The sequence below is a fragment of the Centroberyx affinis genome, unplaced genomic scaffold (assembly GCF_046629955.1).
Source record: "Centroberyx affinis isolate AG114_WGS23_722 - 3 ecotype Tasmania unplaced genomic scaffold, CSIRO-AGI_Caff_v1 ptg001293l_1, whole genome shotgun sequence".
Lineage (NCBI taxonomy): Eukaryota > Metazoa > Chordata > Actinopteri > Beryciformes > Berycidae > Centroberyx > Centroberyx affinis.
The window spans coordinates 644,601-658,409 of NW_027279799.1; the positions used below are offsets into that span (position 1 = coordinate 644,601).

Here is a 13,809-nt window from a genome sequence, read left to right on the forward strand (position 1 = left end):
TTGCAAAGAGACACTCCCTTCCTCTACTGGAGACTCTACTGGAAATGGGGCGTGGTAACTGTTAGTGGCCAGCAGGACACCAACACCAGAGCACTTTGAATTATCAGCCAGGGGTACACACAGGGTCCTAAAACTATTCAGCATTACTGCCAATGAAAATGACTTGATTTTCTCGCTAACAGCAAACCACAGGAGAACTAACATAAAAGCTAACATTTCACTCTCACATCTTAAAGATTTCCTCTTGGATTAATAGTACTGTGTCTTTGTTTGGTTTATCTTGTAAGGCACCAGGGTTCAAGTCCCACCCGTCGCACCTGTGCTGTGTTATGTTTGCTGTCTTGCACGTCCACCAAACAGTGCTTCCCGCCAACGCTAACAGCCAATAGCAATGATCCCTGAAGATTGTACAATTTTGAGCCTTTTTCTGTCTAGCTGCCACACAATGATCTGATGATTTAATCTAAATATACTGTATGCATCCTATATCAGTCACTTCAGGAAACTAACATTTTTTTAAGTAGCCGCCACAAATATAACAAGGAGGTGTTACTTTGACCTATTACCACAAATTTACTGCAGAATACCCCTCACATCCTCTTAAAAAACAACAGGGAATGCAATTTTCACAAGTCGTGACATTTTTACCATAAGGAACAGTCTAATGAAAAGACTAATCAGGAAGCAGCTCGTTGCAATAATTTATTTGACATGCAATTTTCACTAATCCCTGCAATTCTTACAGCACATTAACACAGAAAATGGAGCAAATTGACTTTTGACTATTTTTCAGAAAAGCCACTGCTAAATCAAGCGTGTTGTGTCACAGTAATCACAGAAAAACTGTGAAAAGTGCATATGTCCTGGGGCCTCATGTAAAAAATGTGCATAGATGCTATGTATATAAAGAGGCAGAAACATAATTACACACATTTATTCTCGGATTTATAGAAGGCTGGTTACACCACCAGCTCAGCTATTTCATGTTAGAAATCAAAATCAGCTATGAATTTGTGTATTTCCGACAGAAAATCCGACAGTCAGCCATGGACGGTTGTTGAAACGCCATATTTTTGCTAATGTAATAGACTGTCTGTGGGTTCTTTGCTATGGTAGTAGATGATTGCCTGTCTTAATAGCTTAATTTGTCAAAGATGACCTGAGCAGCACAGAGACCACCCCAAACATAAGCTCAGACTATTACGGATCACATGTCTGTTTTTCCCCATATGGATCCTATATAGATCATATATCTGTTTGAATCATCTGGATTTTATATAGCTCACACTGGGGCCTTGTAGGAGCTATTATAGAATATATTTTGGTTAAGACTGCGCTCAATTGGTATTTAATAAGGTGTTGACAAAGATTAAAGGTGCTAAGGTCACAACTTCAGGTTTCATTAAGAGTTTCCACGTTCATTAAGGGTTTCAAGTTCTTGCTTATTTAGGGCACAGCTAAGATGAATATCCCTCTGTGTGTGTGTGTGTGTGTTTGTGTGTGTGTGCATTAGGTACCTCCACCCTGAAGGCTTACCCTCTGACTACACCATCTCTATGATGCTCCGCCTACTTGCTGAGACCCCACAGGAGCCCTTTGCATTGTGGGAAATCCTCAACAAGGACAACGAGCCGTTGGTGGGACTCATCCTGGACAGTGAGTCTCAACCACAAGTGTTTTTGTTTCCTAATCTCTTCTAATCTCTTGCCTTACTAAGCAAATCAATAATGACAAAGCACACCAGTGACCAAAATAACTGTTATTGTCTCATCTTGACTAAAGAACTTTGAAGTCAACTGATGAAGGCGCCACCTTCACGCATCTCTTTGTACTAAGAGTGTACAGCAACAAGGTGGCAAGATAATTATTAAGATATGACCTCAACCACATTTTCTGAGAATCAAAAGCAAAGATGTCTTGTCTACTCAGTGATCCGGTCAGACATTTTGTCAGCTTCTCATCTTTTGGCTAACAAAGACACAAACAGCCTCACCATCTGTGAGCTCAGTTTTTCTTTACATGGTGCAAATCTCATTATCACTCATAATATCACATGTATTATTGTAATAATGGGGAGGGTGTTATCATGTTGCCCTCTGATGATTGCATTCAAAGCTCAGTGAAAAGGGCTGGACTTCTCCATAGGGAACCTGATACAAAATTCGATTACAGGATATATCAAATTAAACATGACATGGACACCATTGAACAAGTGTTGCATAATTGCTCAATATTGCCTAAGACAAAGTTTTTAAATTGTTTAGTTCCAATGAAATGGTGATTTTCTAAAGAATGAATGCAAACAGCAGAGGCACTAATTTCCCCCTTTGCCCCCCAAACCAAAGACAAACAAAGGCCACTCTTTGTAGTTGTGGGTATGAGTAGTAGTAACCTAGGCTTGAGCACTGTCTGCTGCATTGAAACCACTTCGATTTTTGGCATGCTAGCTCGTTGCTAATATTGTCCAGTCTGGCTAAGATCAAAATTGTCCTCACTTACCAAAATATTATTGGGTCTAATGATAAGGGCCCAGACAGAGACAATGGCCAATTAGATGTACAGGGCAAGTGTTGAAAATCCCCAAGTTTTATTCCTAACTATACACGCCAACCTCCTCTTGATCTCTCCTCCCCCGCCACCACCCAGACTCTGGAAAGACCCTGACGTTCTTCAACTACGACTACAAAGGAGACTTCCAGACCGTCACCTTTGAGGGAGCTGAAATCAGAAAGATCTTCCATGGCAGCTTCCACAAGGTTGGTTTCTCAAACTCTTCATCAGTGTCTCATAAATGCTATACATTCCAAGTCTATAACCTCCAACAATCCTCCTCAAACATCTGTCATGGTAGTTTATTTTTCAAGTTGTCAGAATCACGTACATTTGACATGTACACATGACATATACCAGGTATTTATCCTGGTGGATTGGCATAAGATAGGGCGCACACAGAAAGCAAGCACAAACAGAAACAAAGAAGAAAACAAATGAAGAAAATGAATGTTTGTCAGTTCAACCATGCTTATCTACAGTGGTAATTTCCTTTAGGTTTGTTTCAAACTATTCACCACTCACTCAGACTGGTCGGTTTGTCCCCCTGTTAGATATTCTGACAAAGACGATTCTTTTCATATTTGCCTCATTTTTGCTTGGATTAGTTTAGCATAGCTTGGATTCCATCCAAGTGTTTTTATGTAAATTATGATGCATCAAATTAAAAAGTGAAAAAAGTGAAAATCTTCTTTCTTCTGACTTGGGGCAAAAAAGTTTTTGTGAATAAATAAATATTGACATAAATTGTGTTGCAAACGCATCTGCTGAATAAATAATGTCAGCTTAATAGCATTTGGCTTGAATGGCCCAGTGAATGGTTCAATTTCACTGCAAAGCAGTTGAGCATGAAATATCACCAACATTAGCTGACACAAAATAATAATTTGCCCAATACTAATCAATTGTTAAAAGAGTCTCTCTCTTTTTCTCATGGATATGTTTTTTTGAAGTAGCTCTGTGTTCAGGAAGCCTGTTTACTGGCTTCAGCCCAGCTGGTGGAAATGGACCTTTGCATGTAACTTTTTGCAACATTTCTAAAGTTTGGTTAAAATTTGCTTGCAGATGGTGGATGGAAATTAATAGAGGATAGGCTAAAAGTCTAATAGGATTCTGTTCAAATCAAATCAACACCAACCAACTTTCACACTCTCTATCTCTCTCTCTCTCTCTGAACTTTCAAAATGTCAGGGAGTAGCTGTCCATCATTCTCTCTGTCTTTTGTCTTCTTGGTTGTTTTCTGTCTTTGTTAGAGAACATGACAATGTTCAGATAGGTAACAGCTGCAGAAGACTGTCTGGCCAGGGGAAGTGTGTGTCTTCATTTAAACAGGATGACAAGTGAATGACAGGAGTGTGTGTATGCGTGTGTGTCCATCTAACGGGATTACCATATGAAGACACCTTGTGTGATGGCAGGAGTACAAGCAGGATCTGTCACTGCTCAATGACACACACACACACACACACACACACACACACACACACACACACACACACACACACACACACACACACACTGAGACAGAGGGACAGAAAATAGAAAGACCCAGGGAGGGGAAGGGGCGAGCAAAGAAAGACATAGAGATGACAATGAGAGTGAGACAGAAAAAGTGAGAAGGAAATACAAAGATACACAAAGGGAGAAACAGAGAGATAGAAACACAAAACTAGACAATGGAGAGGCAGAGAAATGTAGATCTTCAGTCGGGAACACACTCGTCATGAAGTTAAAACCATTATAGTATGAATGGTTATACAGTTGCATTTGGCAGTGCAGGTTCTGCACCCTGTTTGAATCCAAGCATCATGCTAAAGAGTCAGTGGGAATTACAGTCAAACCCTCCCAGTATACAGAACAGAACCCAGCAGACATACAGTATATCATGAGATCTGGAATACATCATTTCAAGAGACAAGCCTTCAGAAACATAACATTGCAAGTATATTGATTAATAAGGAAGGAGACAGGAGGAGGCTGGGGTGGTGGAGGGGGAAAACAGCACAAGCTGTAACAGCAACACGGCAGGTAGGAACCACAGAGATGAATGAGGAGCTGACAGCTTAAATGGACTGCTTTGTTTGAAGCGCCGAACACGTTTGGTGTTTGTTTGGATCGGCTGACGATCAGCTGATGTGGCGCGCATGACTTATGTGTCTTCCCTGAACTACTAGATAGATTACATTGGATGGGAGAAGAGAGAGTAATCTACATAAACAGAATAACCCACATATTGCTAAACCCATATTACAATTCAGAAGTTCTCTAAGTATATGAATGCTATTTCTCTATCGTCATCTACGAGAATGATGAATTGTCTCTCATTGTAAATGTGAGCCAGTGAAAGCTGTCCCTTATGCACTGCAAAAAATGACAGGTTTAGGGTTAGGGTTTAGTAAATGTTTTTATCTTTCCCTTGGACTTATCCATCTTAAAGTATTCCACAATAGCTTAAGTGAAATTAGGATGGGTTATCCATTAAGGTTTGTACCTGCACAGAAAGGAGAAAGAATGATAAAATGACTATTGGAGAAAGAAAAGAAGCAAAAAGCAAGAGATGTGTTGCCCATGAAAGCCGTAGCCGTCTGGTGGGAGAGGAGAGTCGGGATCGGGGAATGTATTTATTCCTCAAAGGAAAAGATGAGATAGTGTTATGTGACTGATAAAGTGATACTATCATGTTGTAAATGAGGTGGTTGGATCAGTTTTCCTGAAGATTTAGGACCCAATGATTAATCCAGATGTAGACAAAATGTCCCAACACTGTAAACTGAAACTGGGGATTGGAGACATTTTTGTCGTCCTCAAATTGACTATCTAGTTTGAATATATATTGTCTGTCAGCATTTTGTATCCACTGTAGATCTACATTTTTGTTATGATAGGGTAAGATGGTACAAAAAGCTTATTTAGATTATCTGGATTGAGGCTTTAAGAGACTGATGAGGTGGGAGAGTGGGAGGATTCAGACAGTTGCAAAAATAGTAAAGGAATATACTGGATTACTTGGAGGAGACATACAAGTGCTAAATTAATCTTTTCTTGTAAGTGATGTGCACACTTTTGAGTTTTAAGTCTCTGGCAAGATTAATCAAACATAAGTTGAAATGTTCAAAACCAAATTCAGGTGTATGTTTTTTTCCTGTGTCTGAAAGGATTAGTATTATGTACATGAGGATGTGTTGGAATCAAATCTGTCAGATTTAAGATACTTTTAAAAGAATAATGGACACTGAGGACTTTTCTCATCACACAATAGGAATTAAGTGAAAAGCTTTCCTAAAATAGAATTTGCATGTCCTATTCCTATCACCTTAGACAGACTTACCTGAGACTGGAATAACTCATGAACAACTCTCTCCCAAAGTAAAAATCCAAAGAACCAAGAGTCCGACCTGTTTTGTCACCAAGAGACAAAACCTGGCTCAGTTTTTGTTGACAATGGACTCCTTCCTACCTACTTGCTTGCTTTTCATAGTGAAAATGACATGCAATCACGATACAAACAGAATTCAGACCACGAGAATGCATATAAATACCAGGTGTAAATGCAAAGTGTGTGATCAGATTGATCACTATCCAGATAGCATATTCAGGTACAGATCTATTTTAATACCAGGTGTAAATGAGGCCACATGTCCAGAAAATCCTGACTGCAGTTGCTATTCAAAATGTTGGCCTCCTATTCACTGTCAATGAAACGGCTTCAGAACGTGTTCCTTTGTATCACAGACTCCAGAAGTCAATACGTCAGCCACATGTCAATCTACACTTTGGACATGCCTATCAACACTGGAGATGTTTGGTCTTGTTCAAAACTCAACATCACTGAAATTGTTTGCATTTACACAGTTATCAGAGACAGAAGTATAGAGTTAACTTTATTTCTGTTCTGACTACTGCCGGAGCAAAAAAAAACAATTATACGATTTTTCCAAGTTGCTCATTAAACACTGACGATGTCTCCATCTGTAATGAGTGTCGACAATCTTGGTGTACATTTTTGCCGCACATACCAATAGATTGAACATAAGGTGTGGTCATGTAGTCATCTTTGGCCGACTTGTCATCAGAAACACACTGAGCAGAAGGAGCGAACTTTGCTCTGTTGAAAAGTTAAAACAGCAGTGTGTTTATGTTGATTAACAACTGAGTGTGATTTAGCAGCATCTTTGGCCTGATGGTTCAAATATTGCTGACTGGAGGGGACAGGAAAGGGGGAAACACACACACGCACACACAGACAGACAGGCACACACAGGGGCACACATACATGCAACCACATGCACTCGCTCAGTGCGTATGCATGCATACTGTATATGTACACTGTATGCACATGTACACGCACACATGCGTACATCCAAGCATGCGTGTGCTTATTTTTAAGTGCGGGTCAGAGACAGTGGAGTCAGCAGAAATGCTGATAGCCTCATCTCCTCCAACCCACATTATCTCACACAGCTTGTTTGAAAACTGCCATAACAATTTAAGTGTGTGTGTGTGTGTGTCTGTGTGTCTGTGTGTGTTTGTCTACGTGTGCCAATTTTCCAATTGCACCATTGTATCAGAAACACTATTTCATTTTGTGCTTACACCTTGCTGAGAGGTGGGATAAGGTGAAATATGCTGATTCTCCTCTTCCACTCCTCTTCTCCTCTCCTTCCCTTTCCTAAACTATAAACTTTCTTCCCATTTTCCTTGTCTCCTCTCCTCTCCTCTCCTCTCCTCTCCTCTCCTCTCCTCTCCTCTCCTCTCCTCTCCTCTCCTCTCCTCTCATATTTCATTGTTAAGATAGTGATGCTCTGGTATAAACAGTGCTATTTCATCTTTTACTGCTAGCCAAAAAACATACATAAGAACACTGTAGTTTCATGTTACTTGTTATGATGTTGAGTTACTATCTACACTGAGCGATAAATATGCCCAGAGCCAAATACATTCATTTAAGGAAGCACAGACTCTATTTGTAAACATCTACGCAAGGAAGAACACTTGGTGGTCCTACTGTTTCTGCTGATTTTGTTTTGTTTTCTAATTCTATTTCAGGAAGATAACATTATGGGGAAAGCTCAGTGTTTTGGGTTTTTGCTATCAAAGTACATTGGAATTGTTATTCAATTTGCGAGATTGCAGCAAAGTCATATGAGCAGTGTGACAAAGATAATGTAGTACTGTCAGCGGTTTAAGAATAGCAAGTAATTTCTCCCTTGTTTGAAAAATGATAAGGGAAAAAAGGACTGTGATAGAGAAAAAATAAAGCCATCTGTTGACAAAGAGAAGCAAACAAATGAGGTGCTTTATATTACAGAGAGATATCGTTGATGTGTGGGACAGCAGTAGCATTAGAAAATACAATAATGTCTGTTTATCTGTGTGTGTGTGTGTGTGTGTGTGTGTGTGTGTGTGCCTGTGTGTACGTGCATGTCCCTGTGTATATCTGTCCCTGTCTGTGTTTGCGTGTGTGTCCATGCTCGTCTTTTTTTGTCTGTGCGTGTGTGCCTGTGTGTGTGTGTGTGTGTGTGTGGTTGTCTGTGTGGTTGTGTGTATGTGAGAGAGAAAGAGTGAGAGAGAGAAAAAGAGAGAAATAGGCTAATTCATCTTGTGCTGGCAGTGGTATTAGCTGTGGATACTGTAGATCCCAGCCAAGCCATCTGACCTGCCAGGAACAGCACAGAGTGCAAAAAACATTATGCTACTTATATTTCTTATATTTTATCCTCATTTCTGTGTTTTCTGTGGTTTTTTTTCCCTTTGTTATGGACGCTGGTATTTAACACTCCACCTAATTCTCCATGTTGAGCTATGTCTCCTATCAGGTTTGTTTAAAGAAAAACAAACAAACAAAAACCAAAATGGTTAATTGGTTTAATCAGAATTTGATCTCACCTGGCAACCTGTTTCAGTAAACTTTTAATTCATCCACTCATGACAATGCAAATCAAGAATCAAGATGCCTATAAAGGAGACACCTTGTGTTGGTACCATGGGAAATGAAAGGTTCTTTGATTTTTCATCTTTTACCGTAAGGCAGGTCCTCTCAGCTCTGACAGTTGTCAATATCAGAAAAGCAGCAGGTCCAGATGACACTGACCCATGATTTTTAAAACTTTCTGCAGACATTATCACTGCTAAAGAAAAGAGTTGCCAATCTCAGTGTGACTACCCTTGTTAAATAAAGGAGAAATACAACAAAATAAGGAATGCAATATTGTTGTTTTTAAATAAGCACTTGATGAAATTGAAATCAAACAACAAGAGGATTGATAGCGGTTTCAGCACTTTAGCTCACAACAGGATCAGTGGATGGGAGCATCATCTCAAAAGCATTAGCACAGAAGCAAAACTAAGAAACCTGTTTAGTTGCTTGCAGCTGTCAGCAGACACCTTCATACATGCTTTTTAGAGACATCCTTCCCCTTCTTGGCCCTGTGTTGTTTTGTGTATTTGGTTGTTGGAGTGACTCTTGCTCATTTTCTTCTAGAGAGACATTTTGTTCAGTTTTGTTTTGTAGGGAAGACAATGTTTGTTCTTCTGAAAAGAACACCAAGATTAGACAAAGTATGCTGTGCTCTATTTGTACTGTAATATGCTTGTCCATATTTGTAGGAAATAGGATGGAAATAATAATATATTTCATATTGGTATTCATTCAAAATACTGGCGAAAAATCTCTGTCAGATGAAAGTTGCATAGTGAATGATTGTATATGTGTGTAATGGTTGTGTAATTTGCCATAAAGAATTGTTAAGATATATAGTGCAGTACATCTGGCTTTGCACAAAACAGTGAGGATAGTATTGTCATATTATTCTGTATGATTCCAATGCGAACTGCTCCATCATTTGTTTTCAGGCAGCCACTAGACCAAGACATATTCAGCCAATCTCATACTGTGGCAGTAAAGTATAGATTCAAAAATACACTTGCTTACTGATTCCTGCTACTGTGGCCAGATTTGCCAGGTTGGCCAGGTTATAAAAAAACATGTTTACAGCTGAAGTGTAAGAGGAAAGGAATCACTCAAATAGTTAACTTTGAAGCATAAACTGCCTCCAGTCTGAAAATTAGTCTGAGTCACTGTTGGAGTAAACGACTGAGCTTGGAGGAACCATGTAGCCTCAAGGAGAGTGATTGGCACCTTTAACACGGGCACACACACTCGGACGCACACACACACGCACATGCACATGTACATTGGTATTACCATATTTAGACATTCCCTTGCCCTACATTCATTCCCTAACCACTAACATTAACCTTAACAGTAACCACTAAATGCCACAAAATACCGACAAAATGTCCTCACCTTGGAGGATTTTCATCATCTCTCTATCACAGGAATAAAAGTACAACACACACACACATAGACACACACACCTTGTCAGGCCCAGTGAAGTGTGCAGAATGGAGGATGAGAACAGAAAGCCATTATAAAGCAGCCGTCCAGACGTCAGCAGAGGAATGGGCTCTGACACTCAAATATGAACTTTGTCTAACTCCACATTAGCTGCACCTTGTTACTGTGTGTGTGTGTGTGTGTGTGTGTGTGTGTGTGTAGGTGTCTGTTGCACACATGCATTCATGTTCCTATGAGTTTATGTGTGTGTATGTGTGAGAGGGAGAGAGAGAGAGAGAGAGAGAGAGAGAGAGAGAGCAAGCCAGAGAAAGCCTCCTATAATGGTGAAACATGCCCATCGTAATACTCTAGTTTATTACAATCCCTAGCCTGGATCCAAGCTCTTTGCTCATTAACCATGTGACCATTTGAATTTCACGGTTCGTGGGATTGGCAGTGGTTTCCTCCAAGGAGGCAGTTTGAGCTCACAGGCATCCAACACTCTGACTGGATGGGCCAATTTGTGTGCTAGATGCAGTTAACTGTGTTTCTATGAACCCACGTGAGCAAAGGAACTGTTTTTCACTGTGATTAGTCAGGAAAGAGCTACACCTATGGTTGTAATACTATTGGTCTACACACACACACACACACACACACACACACACACACACACACACACAAATACACACAGCACAGAGGGACTGTGTTGTTTTTTTCTGGCCAATCACAGAGTGTAAGCTGAAAATGCGGCACTTAAATTGATATTACACCTGTGGTTGATTGACTCCATCTATTTTGTGTGTGTATGTGTGTGTGTGTGTGTGTGTGTGTGTGTGTGTGTGTGTGCGTGCGTGCGTGCGTGTGTGCATGCGTGTGTGTGTGTGTGTGTGTATGTGTGTGTGTGTACAGGCATTTTAATGCAAAAGTGAAGGTTAATACAGCCAAGATGACGATTGGGTACTGAGATGAAATACTTCCTAATATAAAGTGGACAGCCCATCTATATTTCCTTAAATCGTTGCTAATTTATCATAGATTTAAGATGTTTGGGTCAAAACAAAAGTAAAGGCCTTAACATTTCCAAAATCTATCCACTCTGCAGGTAGTGTTAGATTTTGCTGTTGTTTGGGAGATGCTGTAAAATATTTCTAATACACCCTGTCTCTTCTCCTCCACACAGCTCCATGTAGCCATCAGTAAGACGTCGGCGAAGGTGGTGTTAGATTGTTCTGTGGTCGGAGAGAAAGCCATCAGTGCAGCTGGCAACATTACCATCGACGGCGTGGAGATCCTGGGACGGATGGTCAGGTCCAGAGGCAGACGGGACAACTCCGCTCCGGTCAGTATGAAAGCTTGTGTTTGTCACTGTACAGTACACCCGAAATAGAGTTGTGTGTTACAGACAGGGAAAGTCAGGGAAGTCAGGAAAGTAGATTCTCTTGGGAAGTTAAGGAATATCAGGGAATTTTACAAATAGGTCACTTAACAGTAATATATCAGAATGTGTTTTACAATCTGTTTCACACATTCATTGCAGTAGATGTTGGTTTTTGGCTGTTTTACTCCCACAGCAAGCCCAGCTGTAGTGGAAACCGGACTGTTTACGTCCTTTAGAAAAACAACATTAACAAACCAGGAAGGAAGAAAAAAATTAGGTGGAGGAGGAAGCACTCCGACTTAGTTTTGGAAAACCATGGAAAAGTCATGGAATTTCACATAAGGGCCATGGTGGGAAACTTGTGTCTTGTTAAACTTGTGTTGATAAGGAATTTACCACATCTTTACCACATTATTTTTCAATGCAAGTGTGTGAAACAACCTCTGTTATTTCAGCACATTTATTTTTACACTTTATATCTTTACAGTTATGTTCCATCAACTTTGTTAATATACTTATTTATCTTCGCCTCAGGTTTCTTAAACTATGGCTTGGGACCCCCAACATGGGTTGTGGCCAGTTCCTAGTGGGTCCTCACAGGCTTAAGAAGCAGTTTTCTCATTTGCCATGTGGGTCCCAGGCTGAAAAGGTTAAAGAATTGCCAGGTTAATCAAGTGATAATCAACAAACTGTAATGATTGTTCAATGTGCAGTAATTGCAATGATCAATCAGTAAGGAGTGTGTGTGAACCATTCTGGTCTGTACAATAGCACAACCATAAATCCCTAGAACCTATAAAACCATTTCAGTTAGCCACTCAGTAGGAGTTCATTTTATTTATTGCAAGTGGAAGTGTAGAAATGCATTACATATTCTGCTTTAGCCGTGCTCTATCCATTAAGCTGCACAGGCGCTCCGAAAACTTTTGGCAGACGCAGGCAGGAGAGAAGGTGAGATATCCTGGATTGCTTGGGAATAGGCAGCGCCGCTATTAGTAAAATGATCCTCTCTTAGCCTCTCCAAAGAAAATTATCATCTGGAAAGTGCTGCGTTAAGTAGTTCGCCCAGTCTTGCTGAAGGGAAATGAAGAACGTTTGACATTTTCTCCCCTTCCTGACATTTTGTCCTTTCCTGACCAGTTGTTACCACTCACAAATATTAGGGTGATGATTTTTGAGTCGAGACTGTGTTGTGCAATTTGACAGGTTGGGAAGGGTTCTTTCACAATGTAATATGTTACAGATTAAACCTTACTGTTATATCCATTTGCTTTTAAAAGCAAATTTATTCTATTTTACCGACTGTACTTTGTACTTTTGTCATCATCTACAGCGACAACTGAAGCCTTCAGATGAAGAACTAGTTTGCTTTAAGCTCTAAAATGAGTGATGTTTCTCATTATTTCTCACTCTAAATTGGGAGTGCTGTGTACATTCTTAGAGACAGTTGAGGCTGGTTATTTCCAGGTGATGGATAATATTCACACACTTCAGGTGATTTGGATTGATTGTACAGCCACACATGTGCTCGCTGTTTAAATAAATTGGATAATAATGATGTGGTTCCTCTTCTCAAGGTTTCAATTAATCACTGGAGTGTTTCTTAAACTACGGGTCAGTACCCAAAATGGATCACAGCAAGCCTGTATCTTTTGGGTCCCAACATGGGTTCCAGTTTGATTGAAACTGCCTCGCTCTTTAAAGTCCAAGCCCCCCCTGTGGTGCTGTAATATTACTATTGTAATTACAAGGACAAGACAAGGTTACGTGGACTGTAGGGTGACCTTGCTCTCAAACTTCAGGATTTCAAAACATTTGGCTTGAAGTCCTGTTAATTCTCATGCATTTTATAATCATATAGGTCTTTATTAAGATTTCTATGTGAAAGTTGACAGAGACACGGATCACGTATGACAAAGGTCCTTACTGGACTCGAAGCCGGGACGTTGCAGTTATATGTATATGTCTTAGCCAACTGAGCCACTAGCATGCCCCAGTTATATAGGATTTTTAATGGGTTTCAAGGCCCCTATCAGGTCACAAAGTAATCCATAAAACACTATGTAAACATATAATTCAAGTAAAACAAACATGACTTTTCCACAGGTACACAGTTTCCACATAACAGCAGCAAAGCCCAGTATCTATCAGGGTTTGATTTCTGATGCTCTATGGTCCATATGTGTCTATAACATACTCTGCTTTCCCCTATGTAAATGCAGCCAGGATTCCTTTTAGAAAAAAAACCCATTATGATTATGTTACTGAAACAGTAGCAGGGAGGAAAACAAACAATTATCGCCCAGTTTTCCCGTAGCCGCGGAGTCTGCAATCATGTTCTCTGCTGTACATTAAGTGGACTGTATTTATTTAACTTCCTAGATAAAACAGTGGATTTCACAGTAATTTATTGTAAGAGGGGGTTTTCCATATATTAAGCTCTGTCCGTGGCATAGCTATTACATTCAGTATGGATGTTGGTTGAAGGTTCTGGTTGTGGTTGTGGAGGAAGTCTGGACTTCTGGATGGCTAGAAATGTAGA

At 40.0% G+C, this 13,809-nt stretch overlaps 1 protein-coding gene across 1 annotated transcript in view; it reads left to right on the plus strand.

Annotated features, from left to right (window-relative positions):
* The window catches only part of col14a1a (collagen, type XIV, alpha 1a), a 147,689-nt gene that overhangs the window by 98,105 nt on the left and 35,775 nt on the right, over positions 1-13,809 (plus strand). Inside the window, exons 31-33 of the mRNA XM_071525433.1 lie at positions 1,514-1,656; positions 2,647-2,756; positions 11,070-11,228. Coding sequence (XP_071381534.1) covers positions 1,514-1,656; positions 2,647-2,756; positions 11,070-11,228 — 412 coding nt within the window. The remainder of the gene's footprint in view (positions 1-1,513; positions 1,657-2,646; positions 2,757-11,069; positions 11,229-13,809) is intronic.